Below are 27,493 nucleotides of genomic sequence, written 5' to 3' on the forward strand. Positions count from 1 at the left end.
AGACGGGGTTTCACCGTGTTGACCAGGATGGTCTCGATCTCTTGACCTCGTGATCCACCCGCCTCGGCCTCCCAAAGTGCTGGGATTACAGGCGTGAGCCACCGCGCCCGGCCAAGTGAGAACTTTTTAAAGCATTGATTCCAAAAAAAATTCTCAGTCCCAGCTTTTCCTTCTAGATTTTGGTGTGTTTATTATTGTCTTGATTGTTCTTTCTTGTCCCAGGAAGTAGTGCTAGTTCTTTTGCCTCTCAATGTTTTTGAGGAACACTGCCCTGAGAGAATTTTGAATTAGGTAAAACGTAGGCAAGCCCTGATCCTTCAGAAAACCCATATAGAGGTCAAAACAAACAAAATTTCTTGAAAACAAGGACCACTCTGCTTTTGCTAGGATCCAGGAGTCAGGACCCACTGAGAATGCAGGCTGCTATCTTCAAGATTCTCATGGCACTGGAGAGGAATGTGGGGCAAGGCTAAGTTACAATGCCACTAATCTTTTCTATCCTTTTTCAGTGGCCTTTCTTCTGATTAAGTGTTCACTTGGTTGCTGTAATCAATTAACTGTCTTCCAGAATTTTGCTGAAGTTGACTGTAACAGTTTTTGCCAGATAATTTTTTTTTTTTTTTTTTTGCTTTGGAGAGGGATGACCCTGGACAGTTCCTATCCCATCATTTTTGCAGATGTCGCTCCTAGACATTATTTTTTAGGACCGTGGAATGTCTAGAGTAGAAAGGGTCTTGCTTATTAGCCTTAAATGTAGGCATACACACATTTTTTCCAAAACAGTTTTAAAAACATCCTTAACTATTCTTCAATCTCTTTTACCCATTTCTGAAGAAATGTCAGAATTATCTTCCAACAAGTAGATTTGGAAAATGAGAAAGAGGAATTAGTTAAGAAGGGGTCCCAACTTTTGGTAGGGAAAATAGGGAATATAGTTGTGGCTTTAAGTGGATAGAGAAAGAGGAGGCTGTCTGGTAGTGAAGGGATAGATCGGGTTTGGATTTGCTGGGGTCCTGAGGTGTCTGTGTGGTACACAAAATGTCTAGAGGGCAGTGGTTTTATATTGAAGTCTATGGACAGAGAGAAAGAATACACTAGAGACTGGGAAAATGAATGCTTTAAGATATCTTAAGATATTTTCTTACCCTTAGACTTCAAGGTATTTTACAGGTTTGTTTCACCTGGACTTTTGCAGAAAGTAATCTCGTGTTAACAATCCTCTCTTTTCCTAGATGTTCATATGTTTTCTCCCCAGTTTTTACTTCCCTGTCTTTACCCCACATAAAGACTTTGATGGAATGAATAAAGGACACTACTTCTTGTTTTCCCGGAACTATAAAACCAAGGTTATGTCCATTACCTTTACTTCTAATTCACTTATATCTGTCATTCTCAAACAAATTCAACAAAGGTAAAAATCTACAATTTATCTCAAAATCATGGTCCCATGTCTAGCTTTACATGTCTATGTGAAAAGGAGCCAGAGCTTTAAAATGTTGCCAGAGAGTTCTCCAACAAAAACAAATGTATTTTTTCAACGTATGTCCTGGGGTCACTTCAATTTCCACAAAGAAAATTATGCTCTGTTTTCCGTTGCTATTGATTTTGTAGCACCAAGTGCTGTGGAGAAAGAATAAATAAGTTCCTCATTCTAATGCTGTGGCTTCCCTGGGACTCTAGGGACTGAAGAACTAGCCTCTAGCTACCTTGCACACTAGCTATTTGTATTACCCCCAAGAAATATGAAAACATACAAAAGTTACCTCTCATTTTAACTCATGATTTTCACCTAATGCCATCTTTTGCCTCCTTTGTTCTGTTTTACAGATCCCAAAGCCACAGTCAGCCACAAAATCCTTGAATCCTGGCTTGGTATGTGTATTAGTCCATTCTCATACTGCTATAAAGACATACCTGAGACTGAGTAACTTATAATGAAAAGAGGTTTAATTGGCTAATGGTTCTGTGGGCTGGACAGGCTTCTGCTTCTCGGGAGGCCATAGGAAAGTTACATTCATGGTGGAAAGCAAAGGAAAAGTAGGCACACATTCACATAGCCACCAGTAATGGGGGTGGGGTACTACACACTTTTAAACAAGCACATCTACGGAGAACTCTATCACAAGAACAGTAAGGGATATGCCCACCCCCAGGACTCAATCACCTCCGACCAGGCCTCTCCTCCAGCATTGAGGATTACAATTTGACATGAGATTCAAGTGGAGACACAGAGCCAAACCATATCAGTATGTGTGTCTGATCCTTTCTCATCTGAGCCTTGTGGAGGTGGAGGTTGGGGGAAAGATTACTTTCCTAATAGACACTAAATGCTCCATCTCCCCCACCTTACCACAACCTACACTAGCTTTTGCTTCAGAAACCTGAGTTCAATCTTGCCTCATCCTTCAAAGCTTCTCCTCTTATTCTACCTGTTTGGGACTGGTCCCTTATTTCTGGTGTAACTAGGGTTACCGGTGGAGGAATAAGAAGGTGCCTGAGGGTTGCATGCTCTCCTCCTCATACCAACTCATGTCACTATCCCAGGTGGTCCCCACTTGAGGATCACGGAAAGAGAAGGAGAGTCCCTCAGCCTGCTAGCATTGACCGTATTGAGAATGGTGCCCTGGAAGAAGTTGCCTTTGGGAAAGTTGCTTAAGATCATTCTCTCTCCTCTTCCCACCACATTTCTCCTCCCTTTTCTGGCCAGCCTGCCTTTTCAGCTAAGCAAGTTCACATCAGAAGCTCCAGGACCTGTGTAATAGCCCCAGATCCCTGGATCAAATGTGCACTAGCACCTTCTCTCCATCTCCTTAGATTTTCCACCATACAGAGAATTTAAAACATTCACCACAAATTTCATTATCAATTTTCTACAATCTAATTTCCTCTGGAAAATCTTGCTCTTGAGGATCCATTTGAAAGAACCCACTCTCCTAAACTAAGCCATTTATAAACTTCATGGAGATCCTGAACCCATTTGTTCAGCAGGAATGACAAAGAAAAGGCCCTTTAGTCCTCCATCTTCAATCCTCAGCCTGCAGAGAAACACAAAATTGATGGAAAGAGTTCCAGACTGAACCTCTCCTTCAGTCTGGAACTTTGTACCAATCTAAGGTGGTATTTCTCAAAGTGTGGACCCCAACTGGCTAGGACCCTAGTTATAACTCAAAAGTCCTTGATCCTACCCCAACTTCTGTGAATTATTGGCTCTGAAGGATTGAACCAAGGAATCTGCCTCTAACAAGCACCTCAGGTAATTCTCACCCACCCTAAATTTAAATTCTTCTCCAGAGGTTGATGAATCTGACCATCAAATAGGATAGGATGGACCTTGTTTCGAGTTAATTGTATAAACAAATGTCCTGATTTGGATTCAATTCCCGAAGGGTTAGGTCTGCTCCTGCTCATTCTCTCTTTCAGAGCTCTGTCCACTCCAGCTTCTCTCCAGTGCCATAGATAGGGAATTGCTCCCTGTGTGCCTAATCTCTCTTCACTTACCCAGCCTGTGATAGAAATATTTGCCCCTCTCATTTTATAAGGTCAAGGACTGGTGACCCTGGATGGTTCTAAATGGAAAAACCACCGCCAGATTGTGAACCCTGGCTTCAAAATCAGCATTCTGAAAATATTCATCACCATGATGTCTAGAGTGTACAGGTGATGCTGGTAAGAGGAGAGGAGAGCATTCCTACCTGGCCTCTGAAGTGAGATGCTTCCAGCCGTATGGCGTGGGAGACTCTGAGTTCCCTCAGAACCATCTTCACAGCAGTTTATATGGGGTGATTTGATGTTTGGACCATGATCATTATCATCAGGGCAAGGACACCACCTTATATACCCAACACTTCTCACAGGGATGGACTCAGCATGGGTGCTCAATGAGAACTACTTGAATGAATGAGTGAGTGAGTGAGTCCAGTAGACTCACTACACTGGGAGAAAACAAGGCAGAAGAGCACAGACAACAACAGGAGTAGCCATCCCAACATAGAGAAGTGTACCATGTCCAGGAGGTCAAGTCAGGAAAGATTTCCTAAGGAAGGTGACAGGAGCTGAGTCTTGGGGAATGGGCAGGATTTCTATAGACAGGTGTCAGAGAAAAGACTGCCTTGTGGTCAAAAAGAAAGAAGAGCTTTAACTTTGGCTGAGGCAGAAGAGGGCGCAGAGACATTTCACAAGACTATCTAGAACCCCTAGAGAAGACACAGTTGTATGTCTCCACATCTGTCCTCTTGGAGTTTGGATGGCAGAGACAGGCCAGGTGGTTTTGAGCACACCTATGATCTATTTCAGTGGTCCTGAATGAGGCGATTGTGGCAACTCAAAGACTAAGTTTCTAAGATTCCAGAAACTGGGTAAAGCAATTCTACACACAGGATCTCAATCCTAGTCACAAAGACTTATTAATGATACAGGGCCTCAGAGACATGAGTTCTGAACACATCACCTTGGATTCATGCTTGACCTACACTTTCCAGTGAGCCATGCTGCTATCTTTTATGACCCTCATCACCATGCCCACGTCCCATTCCAAAATAAAAATCAAAGCAAAATATATAAACACAGTGACTGCAAATATCTTTCTAAGCACTTACTATGTGTCAGGCTTATTATGTCCTTTTATACTACCCCAGTCTTAACAATGTTGGGGTATTATCCCCATTTTGTTAGTAAGGATATTGAGATGTAGAGACTAAGCAGTTTGTTCAAAGTCACAAGTCAGGCCAGGTGCAGTGGCTCATGCCTGTAATCCCAGCACTTTGGGAGACCGAGGTGGGTTAATGGCTTGAGCCCAGGAGTTCAAGACCAGCCTGGCCAAGATTGCCAAACCCCGTCTCTACTAAAAATACAATATCATAAGGCAGATTAGAAGAAGAGTTGTGTTCAAACTCAAGCTTCCTTGAGTTGGAAGGGCGCACCCTGAACTGATGCACCTCTCTTCCAGTCTAAGGCTTCTTCCTGATGATGCCCTCTTCAGCCCGCTGCAACCAGTGACTCTCCTTGCAATGCCCTTACCAAAACAGACACCACCCCCATTATCACCTACCTCTTGCCCTTTCTCTACTCCTCTTGGCTCCATGACAATTGCAGTCTTTCAGAACATCTGGTTTTAGTAACATGTTTGGAGACAAGCTTTCAAATAGAATTAATTAATTCACATTACAGAGCTAATAACAGCTTAACAGTGTATAAATATTTACACTGAAGTGGAGAACTTCATCTCAATAAACATTTGGCTTTTGACAAAGTGAAATTTTCTGGGATATTGGCAGGTGTGTCCAAGGGGGTAAATACATCTGGATTCTATTTTGAGGTTTTTCTGTCTTGACTCTTGATTGCAAACTCTTTGAGAACAGGAACTATATCTAATTCCTCTCTAAATTCTCACTGGATCTGGGAAAAAAACTTTTCAAGTATTAAATATTTTTAGAAATCTTTTTCTAGAATCAAAAGCCTCTATTTATTTATGCTCTCCGCAGATGTTTTTGAATTCTTATTTTTTATTCCATACTTTGTTAGCTTAGTTTTTCCATGATAAAAGTTACAAAATTATAGTACCAAAACTTAGGAAAAAGAGAAAAAAAGCTATTTTCCCACCCTAACAAAGTCATAAATAGTGTCTAAGCCACAGTGTTCATTTTCAGTACTGACAAGTTGTTTTATTTTATATGGTTGTCATTATACAGCAAATTCATTTTGCACACTTTATATTTTCAAATACCAAAAAGCTCTAAAAGGGACACAAAATAACTTAGAAATTGGGAAAAGATGGGCATGTGTATGATCATGATATTCATCTCCTGCCCCAGAACAAATGGGAGGAACACATCGCCCAAAACTCATGTCTGGAGCTCTTTCAACATGTTTCCCTGATGACCCTCGACAGCCTCATGAAGTGTGCCTTCAGCCACAAGGGCAGCATCCAGTTGGACAGGTCAGTGACAAAAGGAAGGTACTTGTTCACCAATAACTGTGTCACCCACTAACATGTTGTCCCATCTTCCCTCTTCTAGTACCCTGGACTTATACTTGAAAGCAGTGTTCAACCTTAGCAGACTGTTCTGCCAGCGCTTAAACAATTTTCTGCATCACAATGACCTGGTTTTCAAATTCAGCTCTCAAGGCCAAATCTTTTCTAAATTTAACAAAGTGATTCAGCAGTTTACAGGTTAGTCCTGGGATTTACCTGGCCAGAATCCACTATAAGACATCTCATTGTCTGAGACATAGACTCTGGTTATGGCTGCTTCCACTATGGACATATGATGTGGCCGTCATTCAGAAATGCTAATTTGTACCTCTTAAATGAATGTGCTGTATAAATCCTAGGTATAGTGTACTATATTATTGAGTATATATCTGCATTGTAATGTTTGGAGTTAGAGCTAATACAATAATCAAAGCATCTGTCTATTTTGCTTCATTTCTTATGGATTATCTTCAGATGTGAAGAAAAGTAAAAGTGAAAGGAAGTACATTTCTGTAGGAAGACAGAGCAGGACATCTGAGCAGGTACCAGACACGTGCAGGTACTGCATACTATGCAGTTTGTCAAACACACAGCACACCACTGGTTACTCCTTTTGCGTGGGTTTTTGGGAGCTTAGGGTGTAGATAACTTTGAGGGACCAAAAATCTACCTATGACAATACCCATTTACAATTGGAATATATTTCTGATTTATCATTTTATCTTGATAAAACTGGCGTCCTTTTCTCTATTAATGCGTCTAGTCTTAAGATCTACTTTATCTAATACTAGTATGATAACCTCTGTTTTTCTTTGGTTAATATTTTGATAGTATGTTATTCTATACTCTTTTTTTGGCATTTCTGTGTCCTTATATTTGAGATTTGTGTCCTTTTTTCTTTTTTATTTTATTTGTTTATTTATTTTAGACAGAGTCTCACTTTGTCACCCAGGCTGCAGTGTGGTGGCACCATCTCGGCTCTCCAGAGCCTCAACCTCCCAGATTCAAGTGATCCTCCTGCCTCAGCCCCGCCAAGCAGCTGGGACTACAGGTGTGTGCCACCACACCGGGTAAAATTTTGTATTTTTTGTAGAGGCAGGGTTTCGCCATTTTGCCCAGGCTGGTCTCAAACTCCTGAGCTCAAGCAATTTGCCTGCCTCAGCCTCCCAAAGTGCTAGGATTATAGGCATGAGCCACTGTGTCCAGCCTAGGTTTATTTCTTATATGCAGCATATATTTAGATTTTGTTAATGTAGTCTGAAAATCTTTGTGTTTTAGTTGGAGCATTTAAACCACTTATATTTAATGTAATCACTAGAATATCTGGATTTAAACATGCCATATAACTGTTTGTTTTCTATTTAACCCAATTTTATCCCTTTTACCTTTTATTAATTGCTGGATCATTTTATATTACTACTTTTTGTTTTAGATCATAAGTTTAGTTTTTGTGGGTATGCTAGAAATTACAATATGCAGCCTTTATTTATTAGAATCTAACATATGTAATTATGTTAAATACCTCCCTGAAAATGCAAGGATCTTACACCATTTGAACCTCTATTTACTACTTCCCATATTTGTAAATATTGCTGTGATGGGCTTTTTTAACAATTTTTTTTTAAGTTCTGAGGTATATGTGCAGGATGTACAGGATTGTTACATAGGTAAGCATGTGCCATGTTGGTTTGCTTCACCTATCATTCTAACACCTAGGTGTTAAGCCCAGCATGCGTTAGCTCTTTTCCCTAATGCTCTTCCCCGCCCCCTCCCCGGACAGGCTCCAGTAAGTGTTGTTCCCCTCCCTGTGTCCATGTGTTCTCACTGTTCAGCTCCCACTTGTAAGTGAGAACATGCTGTGTTTGGTTTTCCATTCCTGCATTGTTGTGTTATATTTTGACTCTATGAATTTACTTTCAACTTTCATTTTAGATTCAGGGGGTACACATGCAGGTTTGTTACCTGGGTATATTGCGTGATGCTGAGGGTTAGGTACAAATGATCTCATCACCTAGGTATTGAGCATAGTATCCAACAGTTAGTTTTTCAACATTGTCCCCTCCTTCCCTTCCCCATCTAGGAGTCCACATGTCTATTGTTCCCATTTTTATGTCCATAAGTATCCAACGTTTAGCTCCCACTTATAAGTAAGAATATGCAATATTTGGTTTTCTGTGACTGCATTAATTCACTTAGGTAGTGGTCTGCACCCGCATCCATGTTGTGGCAAAAGACATGATTTTGTTCTTTTTTATGGCTGTGTAGTATTCCACAGTTTGTATATACCACATTTTCTTTATCTAATCCACCATTGACAGGCACCTAGGTTGATTCCATGTCTTTGCTATTGTAAATAGCATGGCAATGAACAAGTGCATGTGTATTTTTGGTAGAATGATTTGTTTTCTTTTGGATATATACCCAATAATTGGATTGCTGGGTCAAATGGTTATTCCATTTTTAATTATTTGAGAAATCGCCAAACTGGTTTCCACAATGGCTGAACTAATTTACATTTCTACCAACAGTGTATAAGCATTCCCTTTTCTCCACAGCCTTGTCAGCATCTGTTATTTTTTGACTTTTTACTAATAGCCATTCTGGCTGGCATGAGATGGTATCTCATTCTGGTTTTGATTTGCATTTCTGTGATGATTAATATTTTTTTTGATGTATTTGTTGGTCACTTGTATGGCTTCTTTTGAAAAGTATCTGTTCATGTCTTTAGCCCATTTCTAATGGAGTGATTTTTTTTTTACCTGTAGAATTGTTTAAGTTCCTTACAGATTCTGAATATTAGACCTTTGTCAGATGCATAATTTGTGACTATTTTTTCCCATTCTGTAGGTTGTCTGTTGACTCTGTTGATAGTTTCTTTTGCTGTACAAAAGCTCTTTAGTTTAGTTGAGTCCCATTTGTCATTTTTTGTTTCAGTTGCAATTACTTCTAAGGACTTTGTCACAAATCCTTTCCCAAGACCAAAGTCCAAAATGGTGTTTTCTAGGTTTCTTATAGTGTGAGGTCTTATATTAAAATCTTTAGTCTATTTTGAGTTGATTTTTTTATGCGATGATAGGTAGGGGTCCAGTTTCAGTTTTCTGCATATCCATTAGTTGAATAGATAGTCTTTATTCCATATTCCATTTATTGAATAGACAGTCCTTTCCTCATTGCTTATTTTTGTTGACTTTGTCGAAGATCAGATGCCTATAGGTGTGTGGCTTTATTTCTGAGTTCTTTAACCTGTTCCATTGATTGGTCTGTGTTTCTGTTTTTGTACCAGCACCATGCTGTTTGGTTACTGTAGCCTTATAGTATAGTTTGAAGTCAGGTAATGTGATGCCTCTAGCTTTGTTCCTTTTGTTAGTATTGCTTTGGCTATTCAAGATTTTTTTTTTGGTTCCATATGGACTTTAGAATAGCTTTTTCTAATTCTGTGAAAAATTGGTAGTTTGATAGGAATAGCATGGAATCTATAGATTGCTTTGGGCAGTATTGATACTGCTCCTAAGACTGGAGGAACTGACTCAGGCACATGTGGAGTGGTTTTAAGGAGCAGAGAGTTTAATCAGCAAGAAAGAAGAAAACAACTCCCCAGTAAAGAGACAGAAGAAGGGAGGCTCAGAACAAAGAGAAACCCCCTGTGTGGTGGGAAAGTCAGTTATATGGGAGGCTGGAGGAGGTGGTGTCTGATTTGCATAGGGCCTAGGGGATTAGTTTGGCCAGGTGTGTCATTCATTCTAGCCTATGAAAAATGTGGCCCTACCACCTTAGCCTTTTAATATGTAAATGCAGAGCACCATGATGTTCTGAACACATGGTGTTATCTGGAGGTGGCCATAACACTTGGTACACCTGGTGACAAGGAGAAGAGGGCGGTTATCACCATGTTGGCTATGTTGGGTGGACCTAGTTTCTAATCACTGGCATTTGCATATTAAAGCTTGCTGGCCTGGCTCTTAAAGCCACCTTTCTGTTAGAAAAGAAATGGTTTGGGGGTTGCTTTTATTTGAAGAAAAAACCTTACCAAGAACTCGTTTTACCCTCTCTATCTACCTAAAATTTTTTTAATAACTCCTGTATTATTCCTCCCCTCAAAAGAAGCAAGCAAACATAACTGCTGTTCAGGGGTGTTGGATGACAATTCTTTCTGGCTACCTCCTACTGAAAAGGGGCATCATGGGGGAGAACAGCAATTGGGCCACCTCCTGAGGTTGATCTAAGTGTTCTTGGAACAATGGCATGTTCATGTGTGGCTCTGCTTGCAGCACTGTTTGGAGTTTGATTGCTTATAGGTGAAAAGAGATAAATTTTACAAGAAGCTTTAAAATATATGGTTAGAATATGAGTATTAAGAGTATCACTGTTAGTGGGGATCTATCCCATAGACGATAAATGAGTTTGGCACCTGTTAGTTACACCAATGGATTGCAATGTTGGTTTGCCTCCACTAGGTGTCGCTGTACATTACCAGAAACACTAACATAAAAGTAACATTTTTCTTGAGAAGAGCATACATTTCCCCCCAGACTTGCCATTAGAGAATAACTTCAGGCTTGAGCCATTTTTATAATTTGCAATATGATTGGGAGGAATGTGATATTCGGTGGCTAAAATAACTTTAGCGTTGATCTTGACAATTCCTTTCCTTTAATGGCTAAAACAACTTTAACGTTAATCTTGACAATTCCTTTCCTTTAATTGTTAAATTTTTTGTGACTTTCACAGACCCTCTTACAACGTACTTAAACTTTCTGACTTGTCCTAAACATTCTTCCTTTAAACAACCAGTCATTTTTTTAGGACAAGCATTTACCACACAAAAGCCTTTCTTATATAAAATCTTTTTCTTTATAACCTTCTCTGTATAGCTTAGAGTGCATTATATTACCAACCTTTAATAAAAAGCCCTATTAAACTTAATGATAGTAAAATTTTCATGTTTGCTTCTTATCCATAACTATTACTCCTGCTATAAGCAAAACAATCTTGACTAAATCTTTCCTGCAATTATTAATCTTGTTATAAGGATGATAATTAGGCAAAATATTACATCAATTAGAGTTTTACAACCAGAATTCTACATTGTGGGTGCTATAATGTATAGTTCTTTTGCAAATAGTAGCATGACTATAACAATTCCCACAAGAGTGGCATAGTAAATGATTTCCTTTTAAAACTTTACTTGCCGGGATCACGAGGTCAGGAGTTCAAGACCAGCCTGGCCAAGATGGTGAAATTCCCTCTCTACTAAAAATGCAAAAAATTAGCCAGGCGTGGTGGCAGGCACCTGTAATCCCAGCTACTTAGAAGGCTGAGGCAGAGAATTACTTGAACCTGGGAGGCAGAGGTTGCAGTGAGCCAAGATTGCACCACTGCACACTCCAGCTTGGGCAACAGAGTGAGACAAAGAAAAAAAAAAAAAAAAAAACTTTACTTGCCAAGACATAACATTTCCTTTTGGGGATTTACAAAGTTACAAATGTGATCCTATGAATAATTAAAATCTCCCTGAAAATATGCGTTAAAAGGAAGTTTTAATATTTGACAGTGAACTTTGAGAAGAAAAGTTAAAAATAATAAAAAGTATCTGGTGAGGTAGGAGACCAACTAAGATGAGTAGCCCTTACTAAGTTTCTTATCTTTTGTGATTTTCAGCTTAAGATCCTCTATTTCTTCACATTGATATTCATGACGTTCCTCTGGGCTGTCAGGGGTTGCTCCCCCAGCTCTTCAGGCTTCAACTTAAGTGTGATGTATCCAGGAGTTGATTTCTGTAACTTTTACTGCTGAGGGGATTGAAAGAAGAACAGTGCAGGGCCTTTTCCAGCTTGACTTAGGGAAGGAGACAGAGATGAGAGTTTTCACTAACACCAGATTTCCTGGGTTAAATAAAGGTGCTTCTATTTCCTGGGGTTGGGTTCCTGCTAGTTGTGTTAAGTTCTATTGGAAGTGAGCTAGAGAGTTTACGTGCTTAACCAATTTAGAGGTTTCCTGCCTGAAACAGTCTCTTAGCACATTGATAAGCTTGGTAAAGGATTTTAAGGACTTTCCATTGGCTGCAGGCTGGCAAATAGAGTTTGCCATCCTGACTGTAATCGTCCTGAGAGCTAAAAAGTATGCCCTATAGAAGTGGCCTATTTTATTTCTGCAGGTGAATACTGGAGTTTAATTTCTCTTATGAAGCCTTCCTAAATTAGAAGGGGCTTGAGGCATGTCGATGCCCTGAGGCTTCCTTGCCTTTGACCACTGCCTGATCAGCTAACCTCTTTTCTTCAGGTACCTTATTTGGTCCCTTTTCATGTCCCCTATAAAGTATTCCTCCCATTTCTCACAGAAGAAAAACTGAGGATAATAACCTGCTAATTTCCTGGTGATATTTTATAGGAGATCCATTGGTGGTTTTCCTTTTAAATAGCAGCATGAGCATGAAGAGCTAAGAAAGCATACTTGGAGTAGGTATAAATGTTAACTACCTTTGACTTGCTTAATTCAAGTGCTCTTGTAAGAGCTATTAGCTCAGTTAACTGAGCGCTTGTGCCTGGGGAGAGATATTATTTAGAACCACTGCTGCTTACTCTGCCTTATGTACCGCTTGCTTTACTGGCTATTTGTTAGCTAAGAGCTCCCCCTAGAGGACGGTAATTCTGCAACATCATGTGGCGTGTAAACAGTTAAATTACATCCTAGGGTTAACTTGAAGGCTTTTTTCTCTTTATTTTCTTTTTTTTTCTGTCTTTTTTTTTTTTTTTGAGACAGAGTCTTGCTCTGTTGCCAGGCGCCAGGCTGGAGTGCAATGGCGCGATCTCGGCTCACTGCAACCTCCGCCTCCTGGGTTCAAGCAATTCTCCTGCCTCAGCCTCCTGGGCAGCTGGGACTACAGGCGCACGACACCATGCCCAGCTAATTGTTTTTTTGTTTTGTTTTGTTTTGTTTTGTTTTAGTAGAGACGGGGGTTTCACCATGTTTGGCCAGGATGGTCTTGATATCTTGACCTCGTGATCGTGATCCGCCCGCCTCGGCCTCCCACAGTGCTGGGATTACAGGTTGAGCCACCGTGCCAGGCCCTATTTTCTTTTTCTTTTGCCTTCTCTGCACTACCGTGGAGGCTTCTTTTGACAGTAGAGCTATTATAACAATGGCTTGGAAGCATGTGTAAACGATAGGTTCTTCTAATTGCAACTAAGGTTGAGAAAAATATTGGATTCGAGCTTTTCCTGAGATGCCCCTTCTGGTAGTGCTGTGGGAAGGAGGGGGTGCCTAGATTAGAGGGAAGAAAGGAGAGAGACTGGCTCTAGTGTTTAGAAGGAGGTCTGCCTTTTTTTCCTTTAATTTCCAGAATCACCCATGGCTCCTGTGCTATAATGGCCGTTTGAGCCACTGGAGCCGACGTTTGAGCCCCAGGACCCATCAGTCCTGCTGGACCATCTGTGAGACTGGTCCTGAGCCCAGTGACCTCCATCTCTGGGGGCAGTTCCATCTCCAGTGATCTCTGCCACAGGCTGGACAGGGTTGAGATGGCTTCGTCTTGCTGCCTGGGCATTCCTTCTTAAAATGCCTTGGCCTGCCACACCGATGGCAACCAGCAGATGCACCTCAGGGATCCTGGACTTTGCAAGCCTCCGAAGCTGCTGCTAGAGCCTCTGTCCTTCTCCTGAGCATTCTCTCTTTCTATTTAGGGCCTCCTCTTAGTCCCTTTTACAAAAGACCGAAGTGGCCACCTCCAGGAGGTTCTCTAAGGTGCTATCTGGTCCTACAGCTTGCTTCTGTACTTTCCTCCTAACAGCGGGAGCTACCTGTGTAATAAACTTGTCCTTCAGGATGATCTGTCTCTCAACTGAATTAGGAAATAAGGAGGCGTGTTCTATTAGTGCCTTTCTCAGCTGTTCCATGAAGGCTACAGGATTCTTACCTGGCTTTTGGTCTATTATAGACAGTTTAGAGTAATTGAAAGGTTTGGTCCTGGTCTTCCGTAAGCCTTCTAAAATGCATATTAAAAAGTGCTTTTTTTTTTTTCATTTATCTTCTGAGTTATTCAGTTCCAATTAGGGTTGTTTATCAGAATTGCTTCCCTCTCAATTGGGAATGGTGTTTTTGCTATTTCTTCACTTTCTCTATCTGCTTTCTTCCCTTTTGCTGGATTATAGGAGACATATTGCTCATCTCCGAAATTCTCTGCTGCTTGCAGATCTGCCTGCATCTCTGCGGTTAGGGTTTGGCTTAGGAACAGCATAACATTCCTCCATTGTTGCAGAATATTCAGNTCAATTGGGAATGGTGTTTTTGCTATTTCTTCACTTTCTCTATCTGCTTTCTTCCCTTTTGCTGGATTATAGGAGACATATTGCTCATCTCCGAAATTGTCTGCTGCTTGCAGAGCTGCCTGCTTTTTAGCTGCTGTAAGGGTCTGGTTTAGGAGCAGCATAACATCCCCCCATGTGAGGTGAAATTCCTGAGTTAAATTTTGGAAAACTTCTATATACCTATCGGGGTCTTTAGAAAATTGGCCTATTGCCCAAGGTCCTGCAATGAGAAGGGAACTTGAAGGGGCCTCAAATAAAGGGGATCCTCAGATGGTTTCCCTGGAGGTTACCACTCTAATTTGGGGAAACTCTTCTTGGACCTGCCTGATATGATTGTTAAAACATCTGGGTTGATCTTGGAATGTTTGCAAAGCTTTAGTAAAAATGCCTTCTTGTTGAAGTGCTGAGGTTGAAGAAGTTCCAGTGTTTCAGAGTGCGCTCCAGAAGGTGCCAGCTGAAGATAATCTGTTACTCATCTAGAAAAAGGAGTGAGAATTCTTTTGGTCTCCGTTTTTTCCATATGATCCAGGGTGGAAGAGAAGACAGGGAAGCGTCCTTCTGGCTGTTTTCCATCCCTGGTTCTTGGATCCCAGCACCCTGTTAAATGTGCCACCCATCACTGAAGTCCTCCAAGCCATGAAACTGTTTGAACTAAGTGATGCTTTACCCACACAATCTTGCTTATCTACCTTGTGTATTTCCCCTTTTGACTTCCTAAACCTGTGTGATCTACCTGGCTCCCCCAAAAAATGGATCTTTGGAGGGACTGTGTCATTTTTGCACAAGGTTCCTTTAATGGGGGCAATGTGCCAAATTGCCTGCTATTGCGGCCCATACTAAATCATTTATCCTTAGAAAAATGGTTGCAGTTAACTTCCAAACTTAAAATTCCCTTACTAAGTACCATTTAATTTATTTATTTATTTATTTATTTTGAGGTGGAGTCTTGCTCTGTCACCAGGCTGGAGTGCAGTGGTGCGATCTTGGCTCACTGCAATTTCCACCTACCAGATTCAAGTGACTCTCCTGCCTCAGCCTCCTGAGTAGCTGGGATTACAGGCATGTGCCACCACCACACCCAGCTAATTTTTGTATTTTTAGTACAGATGAGGTTTTACCATGTTGGCCAGGATGGTCTGTATCTCCTGACTTCATGATCCGCCTGCCTTAGCCTCCCGAAGTGCTGGGATTACAGGCGTGAGCCACCGCGTCCCTCCCTAAGTACCATTTTAATAGGAAACAAGGTGTCTTAAAAGAATGGTAGGAACTGAGTGGCTGTTTTCCTGCTGATGGGACAATATTGAGAATAAAATTTGGCTGCGGAAGACATTTTACTCCTAACTGCTAACAGCAGAACTTTCCTGTTCACAGAAGTAGGTTAGAGCCTAGTTTCCAGTAGGAAAGGCACAAAAAGGAAACATTGGAAAGCTGCAATGCACTGCAGAGAACCAACAATGTGTGCTATGGAGAGGATTTCTATTTCCACTAGCCATTTATCAGTTTCAGGAGCCTTTTGGCAGTCTTCATGGTTTTCCAGACATAGAATTTTACCATCTAGAAAGAGAGACAGTTTGATTTCTTATCTTCCTATCTGGATGCCTTTTATTTCTTTCTCTTGCCTGATTGCTCTGGCTAGCATTTCCAGTGCTATGTCGAATAGGAGTGGTGAGAGTAGGCTTCCTCGTCCTGTTCCAGTTCTCAAGGGGAATACTTTCAGTCTTCCTCCACCACTGAATTTGACCACCGGTCTCCACCATGAGATATGACATCTCATCTTCTTTTCTTTCAAACCAAATCCTAGGTTGTAGAAATTAAGCTCAGGGATTGGTAACAGTACCCTACATCACGAACAAATTTTACAACATTTGAATTCATTTTATGTACCAAGCACCTCTAAGCATATATGTCAATCACCTCCAACCTTGACAAAACCCTGCGTAGTACATTTGAACATCCTTATTTGAAGGAAGCAAAATTGTGGTTCAAAAGGTGAAGTACCTGTAGGTCAGGGATGGGATGATTTTAAAGAAAGACAACTGGTGGTGCTGTCCCTTACCAATTCAGAAAGGTGGGGGGCGGGGCAGGGGTTACTTATAGAGCACCAGCTTCTCAGAACTACATTTGGCTTTGATTGACTTTTCAGTAACTGTGATAATAAAAAAGATAATTTTTCCACCTAGAGAAAGTAATCCAGGACCGGAAAGAGTCTCTTAAGGATGAGCTAAAACAAGATACTATTCAGAAGAGATACCAGGATTTTCTGGACATTATTTTGAGTGCCACAGTAAGTCTTCCAAACTTCTGAACACATTCAACTCAATAATTAAATAATAAAGAAATAGGCCAGGTGCAATGACTCACACCTATAATCCAGCACTTTGGGAGGCCAAGTTGGGCAGATCACTTGAGGTCAGGAGTTTGAGACCAGCGTGGCCAACATAGTAAAACCTGGTCTCTACAGAAAATAAAAACTTATCTGGGCCTGGTGGTGCATGCCTAGAGTCCTAGCTACTCGGGAAGCTGAGGTAGGAGAATTGCTTGAACCCGGGAGGTGGTAGAGCAAGACCCTGTCTCAAAAAATAAATAAATAAGTGCAATTAAAATAACAAATAAATAAATTAGAAAAACGTACTTATTTGATAATTGATGTATATTGAACTTCCCTTGTAAAGATTTGCCTCCTTGTCCTCCCAGGGCTTTCTCTCTTGCCTCCAATGTCACATTTTAATTATGTGGGAAACTGTATGTCTTTTCCCAAGGCCACAAGCAACTGAAACCTTCTTCCTCAACGTGTGGTCTATAGACCAGCAGCATTGGTAAAACCTGGGAGCTGGTTAGAAATGCAGAGTCTCAGGCTCCATCTCAGACCTAGTGGGTTAGAATCTTCATTTCAATACATCCCTAGGTGATTCATTTGCAATTAGAGTTTGCAAAACTCCATCATCAAAGACTAGGATCATATTTTGTCCCCATTTCCCTAGTGACCAGTGCAGTGCTTGGTGACTGGCTCATGAGGAGTCCATGGGATGTTAATGAGAAAAGTGAAGGACTTGGGAATTGACAGTCACTCAGTGTATGACAACTCTTGTCACACACCAGGCTAGCAATCCTGTAAGGATAAAATTAGATTACATGTGTAAAGATCCTGGCATGTAGTAAGAAAAACAATATTTTTATTTTATTTTGTATTTATTATATATTTTAATACCTATTTATTCATGATTTTTGTTTATGTGCCAAGCACCTTCAACCCTTACCATAACAACCTGTGAGGTGTTTATAAATATCTTTATTTAAAGAAGAGAAACTATGGCCCAAAAAGTGAAGTCAACTGCTCACTGTAACATACCTAAAACTAACAAAGCCAGGATTTAAGACAGTTCCGCCTCAGTCCAAATCCCAAGCCATTTCCATTGTACCAGACAGCACCATGTGAACATAATTTCCGTCGTCATCTCCAAGTGTTCAATAAATATTTGCTGAATTTAATTGTACTGAATTATTTGAGGGAGCAAAAATAAATACTCCGTGAACTCAACTTTCATTGTGTTGACTACTTTTATCATGTGAAACATGAGTCTTCCTAAACCAAGACTACTAAGAACAAGACACTGCAAAATGAGGTGGATTTGGAAATGAAATAAAATCTCCAGAACTAATGACGTGTTAAAAAAAAAAAAAAGCCATTTAATTTTCTGCTGAGCATGGCGGCTCATACTTGTAATCCAGCAACTCAAGAGACAGAGGCAGGAGGATCACTTGAGGCCAGGAGTTTGAGACAAGCCTGGACAACACAGCAAGACCTCCCATCTCTATAAAAAAAATTAAAAATTATCCAGATGTGGTGGCAGTGCTTGTAGCTCTAGCTACGCGGGAGGCTGAGGTGGAAGGATCATGTGAACAGGAATTCAAAGCTGATCATACCACTGCACTCCAGTCTGTGTGACAGAGCAAGACATCCCCTCTAAAAATAATAGTAATAAAATTAAACAACATTTTCTGATTAGAAAAAGAGTACACATTGTTTTTTATTTTTAGTTCATATCTTTATTTCTTTTTGATTTCCAACTCTTAAGTTCAGGGGTACATGTACAGGATGTGCAGTTTTGTTGCATAGGTAAATGTGCCATTGTGGTTTGCTGCACAGATCATCCCATTGTCTAGATATTAAGCCCAGCATTCATTAGCTATTATTATTATTTTTTTTTTTTACTAAGTCTTACTCTGTTACCCAGACTGGAGTGCAGTGGTGCAATCTCGGCTCACTGCAACCTCCCCCTCCTAGGTTCAAGCAATTCTCCTGCCTCAGCCTCCCAAGTAGCAGGGACTACAGGCATAGGTCACGACCATGCTTGACTACTTTTTGTATTTTTAGTACAGATGGGGTTTCGCCATGCTGGCCAGGCTGGCCTTAAACTCCTGACCTCAAATGATCCACCTGCTTCAGCCTCCCAAACTGCTGGGATGACAGGCGTGAACCACCTTGCCTGGCCTCATCAGCTGTTCTTGATGCTCTCCCCTCCTCACAGCCCCTACCCTCCAACAGGCCCCAGGTGTGTTGTTCCTGCACCATGTGTCCATGTGTTCTCATCATTCAGCTCCTACTTATAAGTGAGAGCATAAGTTAGTTTGCTGAGGATAATGGTTTCTAACTCCATCCATGTCCCTTTGCAAAGGACATAATCTTGTTCCTTTTTATGTCTGCATGATATTCCATAGTGTATATGTACCACATTTTCTTTATCCAGTCTATTATTGATGGGCATTTGGGTTGATTCCATATCTTTGCTGTTGTGAATAGTGCTGCAGTGAACATATGTGTGAATGTATCTTTATAATAGAATGATTTGTATTCCTTTGGGAATATTCCCAGTAATGGGAGCATTGGGTCAAATGGTATTCCTGCCTCTAGGTCTTTGAGGAATCACTAGACTGTATTCCACAATAGTTGAACTAATGTATACTCCCACCAGCAGTGTAAAAGCATTCTTTCTTCTCCACAATTTCCCCAGCATCCGTTGTTTTTTGAATTTTAACAGCCATTCTGACTGGCATGAGATGGTATCATATTGTGATATTGACTTGCATTTCTCTAATGATTAGTAATGTTGAGTTTTTCATATGTTTGCTGGCCACATGAATGTCTTCCTTTGAGAAATATCTATTCATGTCCTTTGCCCACTTTTTAATGGTTTTTTTTTTCTTGTAACTTTAAGTTCCATGTAGATGCTGAATATTAGACCTTGTCAGATGGATGGATTGCAAACATTTTCACTATTCTGTAGGTTGTGTATTCACTCTAATGATAGTTTATTTTGCTGTGCAGGGAATCTCTTTAGTTTAATTAGATCCCATTCATCAATTTTTGCTTTCGTTGCAATTGCTTTTGGCTTCCTCATCATGAAATCTTTGCCTATGCCTATGTCCTGAAAGGTATTGCCTAGATTTTTGTCTGGAGTTTTTATAGTTTTGGGTTTTACATTTAAATCTAATCCATCTTAAGTTGATTTTTTCACATAATGTAAGGAAGTTTCCATTTTCTGCATATGGCAAGTCAGTTCTCTCAGCATCATTTATTAAATAGAGAGTCCTTTTTCCATTGCTTGTTATTGTTGACTTGGCTGAAGATCAGATGATTGTAGGTGTGCAGTCTTATTTCTGGGTTCCCTATTCTGTTCCATTGGTCTCTGTGTCTGTTCTTGTACTAGTACCATGCTTTTTTAGTTACTGTAGTCTTGTAGTATAATTTGAAGTTGGGTTGCATGATGCCTCTGGTTTTGGTTGGTTGGTTGTTTTTGTTTGTTTGTCTGGCTTAGGATTGTCTCTGCTATTCAAGTTCTTTCTGGGTTCCATATGAATTTTTTTTTCTTTTTTGAGACTGAGTCTCGTTCTGTAGCCCAGGTTGGAATGCTGTGGCTTGCTCCTGGCTCAGTGCAAACTCTGCCTCCTGAGTTCAACCAATTCTTGTGTCTCGGCCTCCCAAGTAGCTGGGATTAGAGGCACTAGCCACCACACTTGGCTAATTTTTATATTTATAGTAGAGACACAGGGTTTCACCATGTTGGCCAGGCTGGTCTTATACTCCTGATCTCAAGTGATTCTCCCACCTCAGCCTTCCAAAGTGCTAGGATTACAGGCATGAGCCACTGCATCTGGCCCTGTATGATTTTTTAAAGTTGTTCTAATTATATGAAGAAAGTCAATAGTAATTTAATGGGAATAGCATTTAATCTATAAAATGCTTTAGGTAATATGGCCATTTTCATAATATTGATTCTTCCTATCCATCAGCATGGAATGTTTTCCCACTTGTTTGAGTCATCTCAGATTTCTTTGAGCAGTGGTTTGTAGTTCTCTTGAAGAGGTCCTTCACTTTCCCTGTTAGATATATTTCTAGATATTCTATTCTTTTGTGGCAGCTGTGAATGGGAGTTCATTCATGATTTGACTCTTGGCTTGCCTGTTATTGGTGGAAAATAGTACACATTAATTGTTAAACAAAATTAAATAGACAGTAAAGGAAATTAAAAATGCCTGCAATCTCATTTGGTAATACTCCTATTTTCCTTCAATGTTTTGTCTATTCAACCTGTATATCTTTAAATTACTATTGTCTCACATATACATATGTAATACATTTCTAATACTGCTCTTTTCACCTAACATTAAATCATGAGCCTCCCCCTATTATTAAGAAGTTATTCAAGCTACAAAGGAATAAAATACCTAGGAATACAACTAACAAGGGATGTGAAGGACCTTTTCAAGGAGAACTGCAAACCACTGCTCAAGGAAATAAAAGAGGAAAGAAGCAAATGGAAAAACATTCCATGATCATGGTTAGGAAGAATCGATGTTGTGAAAATGGTCATATTGCCCAAAGTAATTTATAGATTCAATGCTATCCCCATCAAGCTACCATTGACTTTCCTCACAGAATTAAAAAAAAAAAAAAACCTTGAATTTCATATGGAACCAAAAAGGAGCCCACATAGCCAAAACAATCCTAAGCAAAAGAACAAACCTGGAAGCATCATGCTACCTGATGTCAAACTATACTACAAGTTTACAGTAATCAAAACAGCATGGTACTGGTACCAAAACAGAGTTATAGACCAATGGAACAGAACAGAGGCCTCAGAAATAATGCCACACATCTACAACCATCTGATCTTTGACAAACCTGACAAAAACAAGCAAAGGGGAAAGGATTCCCTATTTAATAAATGGTGCTGGGAAAACTGCCTAGCCATATGCAGAAAACTGAAACTAGATCCCTTCCTTACACCTTATACAAAAATTAACTCAATATGGGTTAAAGATTTAAATGTAAGACTTAAAACCAAAAAACCCTAGAAGACAACCTGGGCAGTACCATTCAGGACATAGGCATGGGCAAGGACTTCATGACTAAAACACCAAAAGCAATGGCAACAGAAGCCAAAATAGACAAGGGGTCTAATTAAAGAGCTTCTGTACAGCAAAATAAACTATCATCAGAGTGAACAGGCAACCTACAGAATGGAAGAGAAATTTTGCAATCTATCCATCTGACAAAGGGCTAATATCCAGAATCTACAAAGAACTTAAACAAATTTACAAGAAAAAAAACAAACAACCCCATCAAGTGGGCAAAGGATATGAGCAGACTTCTCAAAAGAGGACATTTATGCAGCCAACACACATATGAAAAAAAGCTCATCGTCACTGGTCATTAGAGAAATGCAAATCAAAACCACAATGAGATATGATCTCACACCAGTTACAATGGCAATCATTAAAAAGTCAGGAGAAAGATGCTGGAGAGGATGTGGAGAAATAAGAACACTTTTACACTGTTGTTGGGAGTGCAAATTAGTTCAACCATTGTGGAAGACAGTGTGGCAAATTTTCAAGGATCTAGAACTAGAAACACCATTTGACCCAGTAATCCCATTACTGGGTATATACCCAAAGGATTATAACTCATTCTATTATAAAGATACATGCACATATATGTTTACTGTGGCACTGTATGTCCATCAATGATGGACTGGATAAAGAAAATGTGGCACATATACATCATGGAATACTATGCAGCCATAAAAAAGGATGAGTTTATGTCATTTGCAGGAACATGGAGGAAGCTGGAAACCATTCTCAGCAAACTAACACAAGAACAGAAAACCAAACACTGCATGTTCTCACTCATAAATGGAAGTTGAACAATGAGAACACATGGACACAGGGAGGGGAACATCACACACCAGGGCCTGTCGGGAGATAGGGGGTAAGGGAGGGACAGCACTTGCAGAAATACCTAATATAGATGCAGGGTAATGAATGCAGCAAACCACCATGACACATGTACAAGTATGTAACAAACCTGCAAGTTCTGCCCATGTACCCCAGATCTTAAAGTATAATTTTTTTTAAAAAAAGGACCAATTAAAAAGCCGATACTGTCAGAGGTCAGCATTAATTAAATGTTAAAATGCAAAAAAAAAGAAGTTTTTCAAAAATATAATTTTAGTTACTATATAATGTCCCTTTTTTTGTTTTTTTGTTATGTTTTGTTTTTTTGACTACCTACCACTAAAATAATGTACCATTTTATGAGTGGTCCATAATTTATTTTACTTTTCCCTATTGTTGGCCACTTACAGTCTTTCCTTCTTTTGACTATGGTATTAAACATTCTTGTACATAAATCTCTTGTGCAATTTTTAAACATTTTCTTAGAGTTTATTCCTTTAAGTAGAATTAATAAATTTAAAAGTATGAACATCCATAGGACTCTTGATTTATTCTGCCAGTTGAATTCTGTTGAGTCATAGTTTTTTTTTTTTTTTTTTTTACAATGCCTGGTGTTCTATTAAGGTTTGAAAAAAGTAAAGTAGAAAAATATATGCCAAATTAGGCATATTAATTTTGATTTTAAAACATTAATCTTTTTCTCTATTATCATTGCTACAATTGAAAAAAATAATAATCCATAGCCAACTTTGGATAAAGATCATAACTGTATTTTTTAGAGCGAAAACAGCAAAGACTTCTCTGAAGCAGATCTCCAGGCTGAAGTAAAAACATTCATGGTTGCAGGACATGACACCACATCCAGTGCTATCTCCTGGATTCTTTACTGCTTGGCAAGCCACCCTGAGCACCAGCAGAAATGCCAAGATGAAATCAGGGAACTCCTAGGGGATGGGTCTCCTATTACCTGGTAAGATTTGTATACCTATTTCACCCTGAATTTTCTCCTTATACATTTGATTATTTCCCTCTTCTGGTATCAATGAGTTATAGTGCATTGAGATAGTCTCTATGCATTTGGAAGGGTAAGGATGCAGACTAGAATCCTATGTTGTTTTAAAGATTATCACTAATTTTTATATAGAAAAACGTTGTGTTAATCAGGCATTATTCAGTCTGCCCCATTTTATTACTTTTCTCACTTCAGGCAATGGTACAGTTGCAGAAGGAATAGTCTGCCTAGTTATGGAAGGCAGGAATACAACAAACCCCTCTCTTTCTCCAAGAATGTAAATGGACTTCCCAGGACTCCAGCTTTTACCACCGTAGATTGCCCAAGTAAGACGTTCAATCACTTGACATGAAAGAGAATTCACATCCCTTTTGTTTTTTATCACCATCTCTGAACTTTAAACACTGCTCCCTCCACCCCCTCAATTATGATGAACTGAACGAGCTTTTGGGTTTCATGGTGTTAATAAAACCAAACTGATCATGTTTCTAAAACTTTTAAAATTGTGAAACATAGGACACATTCAAAAAGTACAAGGAACAATTGTACAGCTTAAAATGTTGTCTAACAAACACCCACATACTTCCGACCGTTGTTTAAAAGAAAAATTGCACATTAACAGCACTGCTAAAAACCTTGTGCCTGCTTTCCCATCACCAAACCCCCTCTCGTTCTCCAAGATGTCAATGTTTTCCTGACCTTAATAACATTCATTCTTTGTTTTTGTTTATAGTTTAGTTGCCTACGCATGCAACTTTAAATACTAGAGTTCAGTTTATCTTCTGTTTGAAATACATATGAATAAAAATCACATATTTTTGTTTGATTTCTTCTGCACAGGATTCACTCATTTTTTAGAGGAGCTGCTTTTTGGTCATTTTCTTTGCTCTGTGGAATTCCATTATGTATAAATCATGAATTATATATCCATTCTAGTGTTGATACACATCTAGGCTAGTCTCAGGTTTTGTTTTGGTTTTGCTATTACAATAGCTCCCTCTTATCTGTGGTTTCACTTTCCATGATTTCAGTACCCATGGTCAACTGGGGTTCAAAACTATTAAATGAAAAATGCCATAAATAAACAATTTATAAGTTTTAAATTGATGCCATTCTGAGTAGCATGATGAAATCTCCTGCCATCTCATTCTGTCCCAACCAGGATGTGAAGCATTTCTTTATTCAGTGTATCCACAATGTATATGCTACCTGCCAGTTGGTCATTTCATAGCCATCTCGGTTATCAAATCAGTTGTCATGGTATCACAGTGCTTGTGTTCAAGTAGCTCTTATTTTACTTAATAATGGCCTCAAAGCACAAACAGCATCTATGCTGGTGTACTGTTATAAATTGTTCTATTTAATTATTAGTTATTGTTATTAATCTCTTACTGTGCCTAATTTATAAATTAGACTTTATCATAAGTATTTATGTATATGAAAAAACAGTATATAAAAGGTTCGGTACTATCCATGGTTTCAAGCATCCACTGGGGTTTTGGAACGTATCCCTCACAGATAAGTGGGGACTACTGTATAAATAATGCTTTTAAAAACAACCATCCAGTCCTGGAATTTTCTTTGTTGGGAGACTTTTTGTTACCGAGTCAATCTCACTACTCATATTGGTCTGTTTAGGTTTTCTATTTCTTCCCAATTCAATCTGGGTAGGTTGAATGTGTCCAGGAATTCATCCATTTCCTCTAGGTTTGCTAGTTTGTTAGTGTATAGTTGTTCATAATAGTCTCTAATGACCTTTTGTTTTTCTGTGGTATCAGTTGAATGTCTTCTTTTTCATTTTGATCTTATTTGGGTCTTCTGTCTTTTTCCCTTTGTTAATCTAATAAGTGGTGTATTGATTTTACTTACCTTTTCAAAAACCAACTTTTGTTTTGTTGATTTTTACATTGTTCTTTTAGCCTCTATTTCATTTAGTTCTGCTCTGATCTTTAATATTTCTTTCCTTCTACTAATTTAGAGTTTGGTTTGTTCTAGTTTTTCTAGTTCCCAGAAGTGCCTCATTAGATTGCTTATTTGAAATCTTTCTACTTTTTTGCTGTAGGCATTTATTACTATAATTTCCATCTCAGCACTGCTTTTGCTGTATGTCATAGGTTTTGGTATGTTGTGTTTCAATTTTCTTTGTTTCAAGAAATGTTTTAATTTTCTTTTTAATTTCTTTCTTGACCCAGTTGTTGTTCAGAAGAATGTTGTTTAATTTCCATGTATTTGTACAGTTTTCAAAGTTCCTCTTTTTACTGAATGCTTATTTTAGTCCTTTGTGGTCTGAAAGATACTTCTTATGATTTCAACTTCTTTAAAATGTATTGAGACTTGTTTTGTATCCTAACATATAGTCTATCCTGAAAAATATTCCATGTGCTGTTAAGAAAAATATGTATTCTGTAGCTTTGGACAAAATTTTCTGTAAATGTCTGGAAGGTCCATTTAGTCTAATGTGCAATTTAAATCCAATGTTTCTATATAAATTAATAAATTTATAAAGTGACCTGTCTAAAGCTGAGAGTGAGGCACTGAAGTCTCCAACTGCTACTGTATTAAATTGTATCTCTTTAGATCTAACAATATTTGCTTTATATATCTGGGTCCTCCAATGTTGGATGCATACATGCTCAGAGTGTTATAGCCTCTTGCCAAACTGATCCCTTTATCATTATATAATGACCTTCTGTGTATTTTTTTTACTGGTTTTTACTTTTTCCTCTGATATAAGCATAGATCCTCCTACTCATTTTTGGTTTCTGTTTGCATGGAATATCTCTTTCCAATCCTTTACTTTCAGTCTATATGTGTCTTTTTAGGTGAGATGAGCTTCTTGTATACAGCATATAGTTGGGTCATGTTTTTTAATCCATTCAGCAGTGTATACCTTTTATGTGGAAATTTTTTTTTTAAACAGAATTTTTTTTTTTAAAACAGAATTTTGCTCTTATTGCCCAGGCTAGAGTGCAATGGCGCAATCTCAGCTCACTGCAACCTCTGCCTCCTGGGTTCAAGCGATTCTCCTGCCTCAGCCTCCTGAGTAGCTGGGATTACAGGCGCCCATCACTATGCCTGATTTTTTGTACTTTTATTAGAGACGGGATTTCACCATGTTGGCCAGGTCGGTCTTGAACTCCTGACCTCAGATGATCCACCTGCCTTAGCCTCCCAAAGTTCTGGGGTTATAAGCGTGAGCCACCACACCTAGCCTTAAGTGGAAAATTTAATTCAATACATTCAAGGTTATTACTGACAGCATACGCCCTTCATTTTATTAATTGATTTCTAGTTGTTTTGTATATCCTTTGTTCTTTTCTTTCTCTCATTGTTTATCATTGTGGTTAGGTTGTATTCTGCAGTGGTAACATTTGAGCTTTCTCTCTTTCTTGTTTGTGTGTTAGTTCTAGCAGTGGTCTTTATATTTTCAAGTATTTTCATTATGGCAGTTATCACTCTTTTACTTCTAGGTGTAGGACTCCCTTGAGCATTTCTTATAGTTTAAGCCCAGTGGTGATTAATTCCCTCAGCTTTTGCTTGTTTCTCCTTCATTTATTAAGGATAACTTTGCTTGGAATAGTATCCTTGACTAACCATTGTTTTCTTTCAGCACTCTGAATGTATTCTCTCCTGGCCTGTAAGGTTTCTGTTGAGAAATCTGCTGATTTACCTCCAATAGGAGGTTCACTTATAAGTGACTAGACACTGTTCTCTTGCTGTTTTTAGCATTTTCTCTTCATCTGAGGCTTTTGACAGTTTGATTATAATATGCTGTAGAGAAGACCTTTTGAATTTATCTATTTAGGGATTTTTAAGCTTCCAGTATGTGGACATGTAAATCTCTCACTAGACTTATGAAGCTGTCATTTATTATTTTATTAAATGAGTTTTCTAACCCTTTTATTTTCTCTTCACCCACTGGGACACCAAAAATTTGAATATTTGGTCTTTTTTTTTTTTTTTTTTTTTTTT

General features: G+C 39.1%; 1 protein-coding gene across 1 annotated transcript in view; it reads left to right on the forward strand.

Moving 5' to 3' along the window:
- LOC108312696 (cytochrome P450 4Z1) overlaps positions 1-27,493 on the forward strand; it is a 54,825-nt gene that overhangs the window by 11,410 nt on the left and 15,922 nt on the right. Inside the window, 7 exon segments of the mRNA XM_017540704.2 lie at positions 1,828-1,872; positions 3,540-3,644; positions 3,647-3,666; positions 5,811-5,935; positions 6,015-6,169; positions 16,455-16,558; positions 23,289-23,479. Of these exon segments, the coding sequence (XP_017396193.1) occupies positions 1,828-1,872; positions 3,540-3,644; positions 3,647-3,666; positions 5,811-5,935; positions 6,015-6,169; positions 16,455-16,558; positions 23,289-23,479 (745 nt within the window).

Source organism: Cebus imitator, unplaced genomic scaffold, assembly GCF_001604975.1.
Source record: "Cebus imitator isolate Cc_AM_T3 unplaced genomic scaffold, Cebus_imitator-1.0 Scaffold129, whole genome shotgun sequence".
In the NCBI taxonomy this organism is placed as follows: Eukaryota; Metazoa; Chordata; class Mammalia; order Primates; family Cebidae; genus Cebus; species Cebus imitator.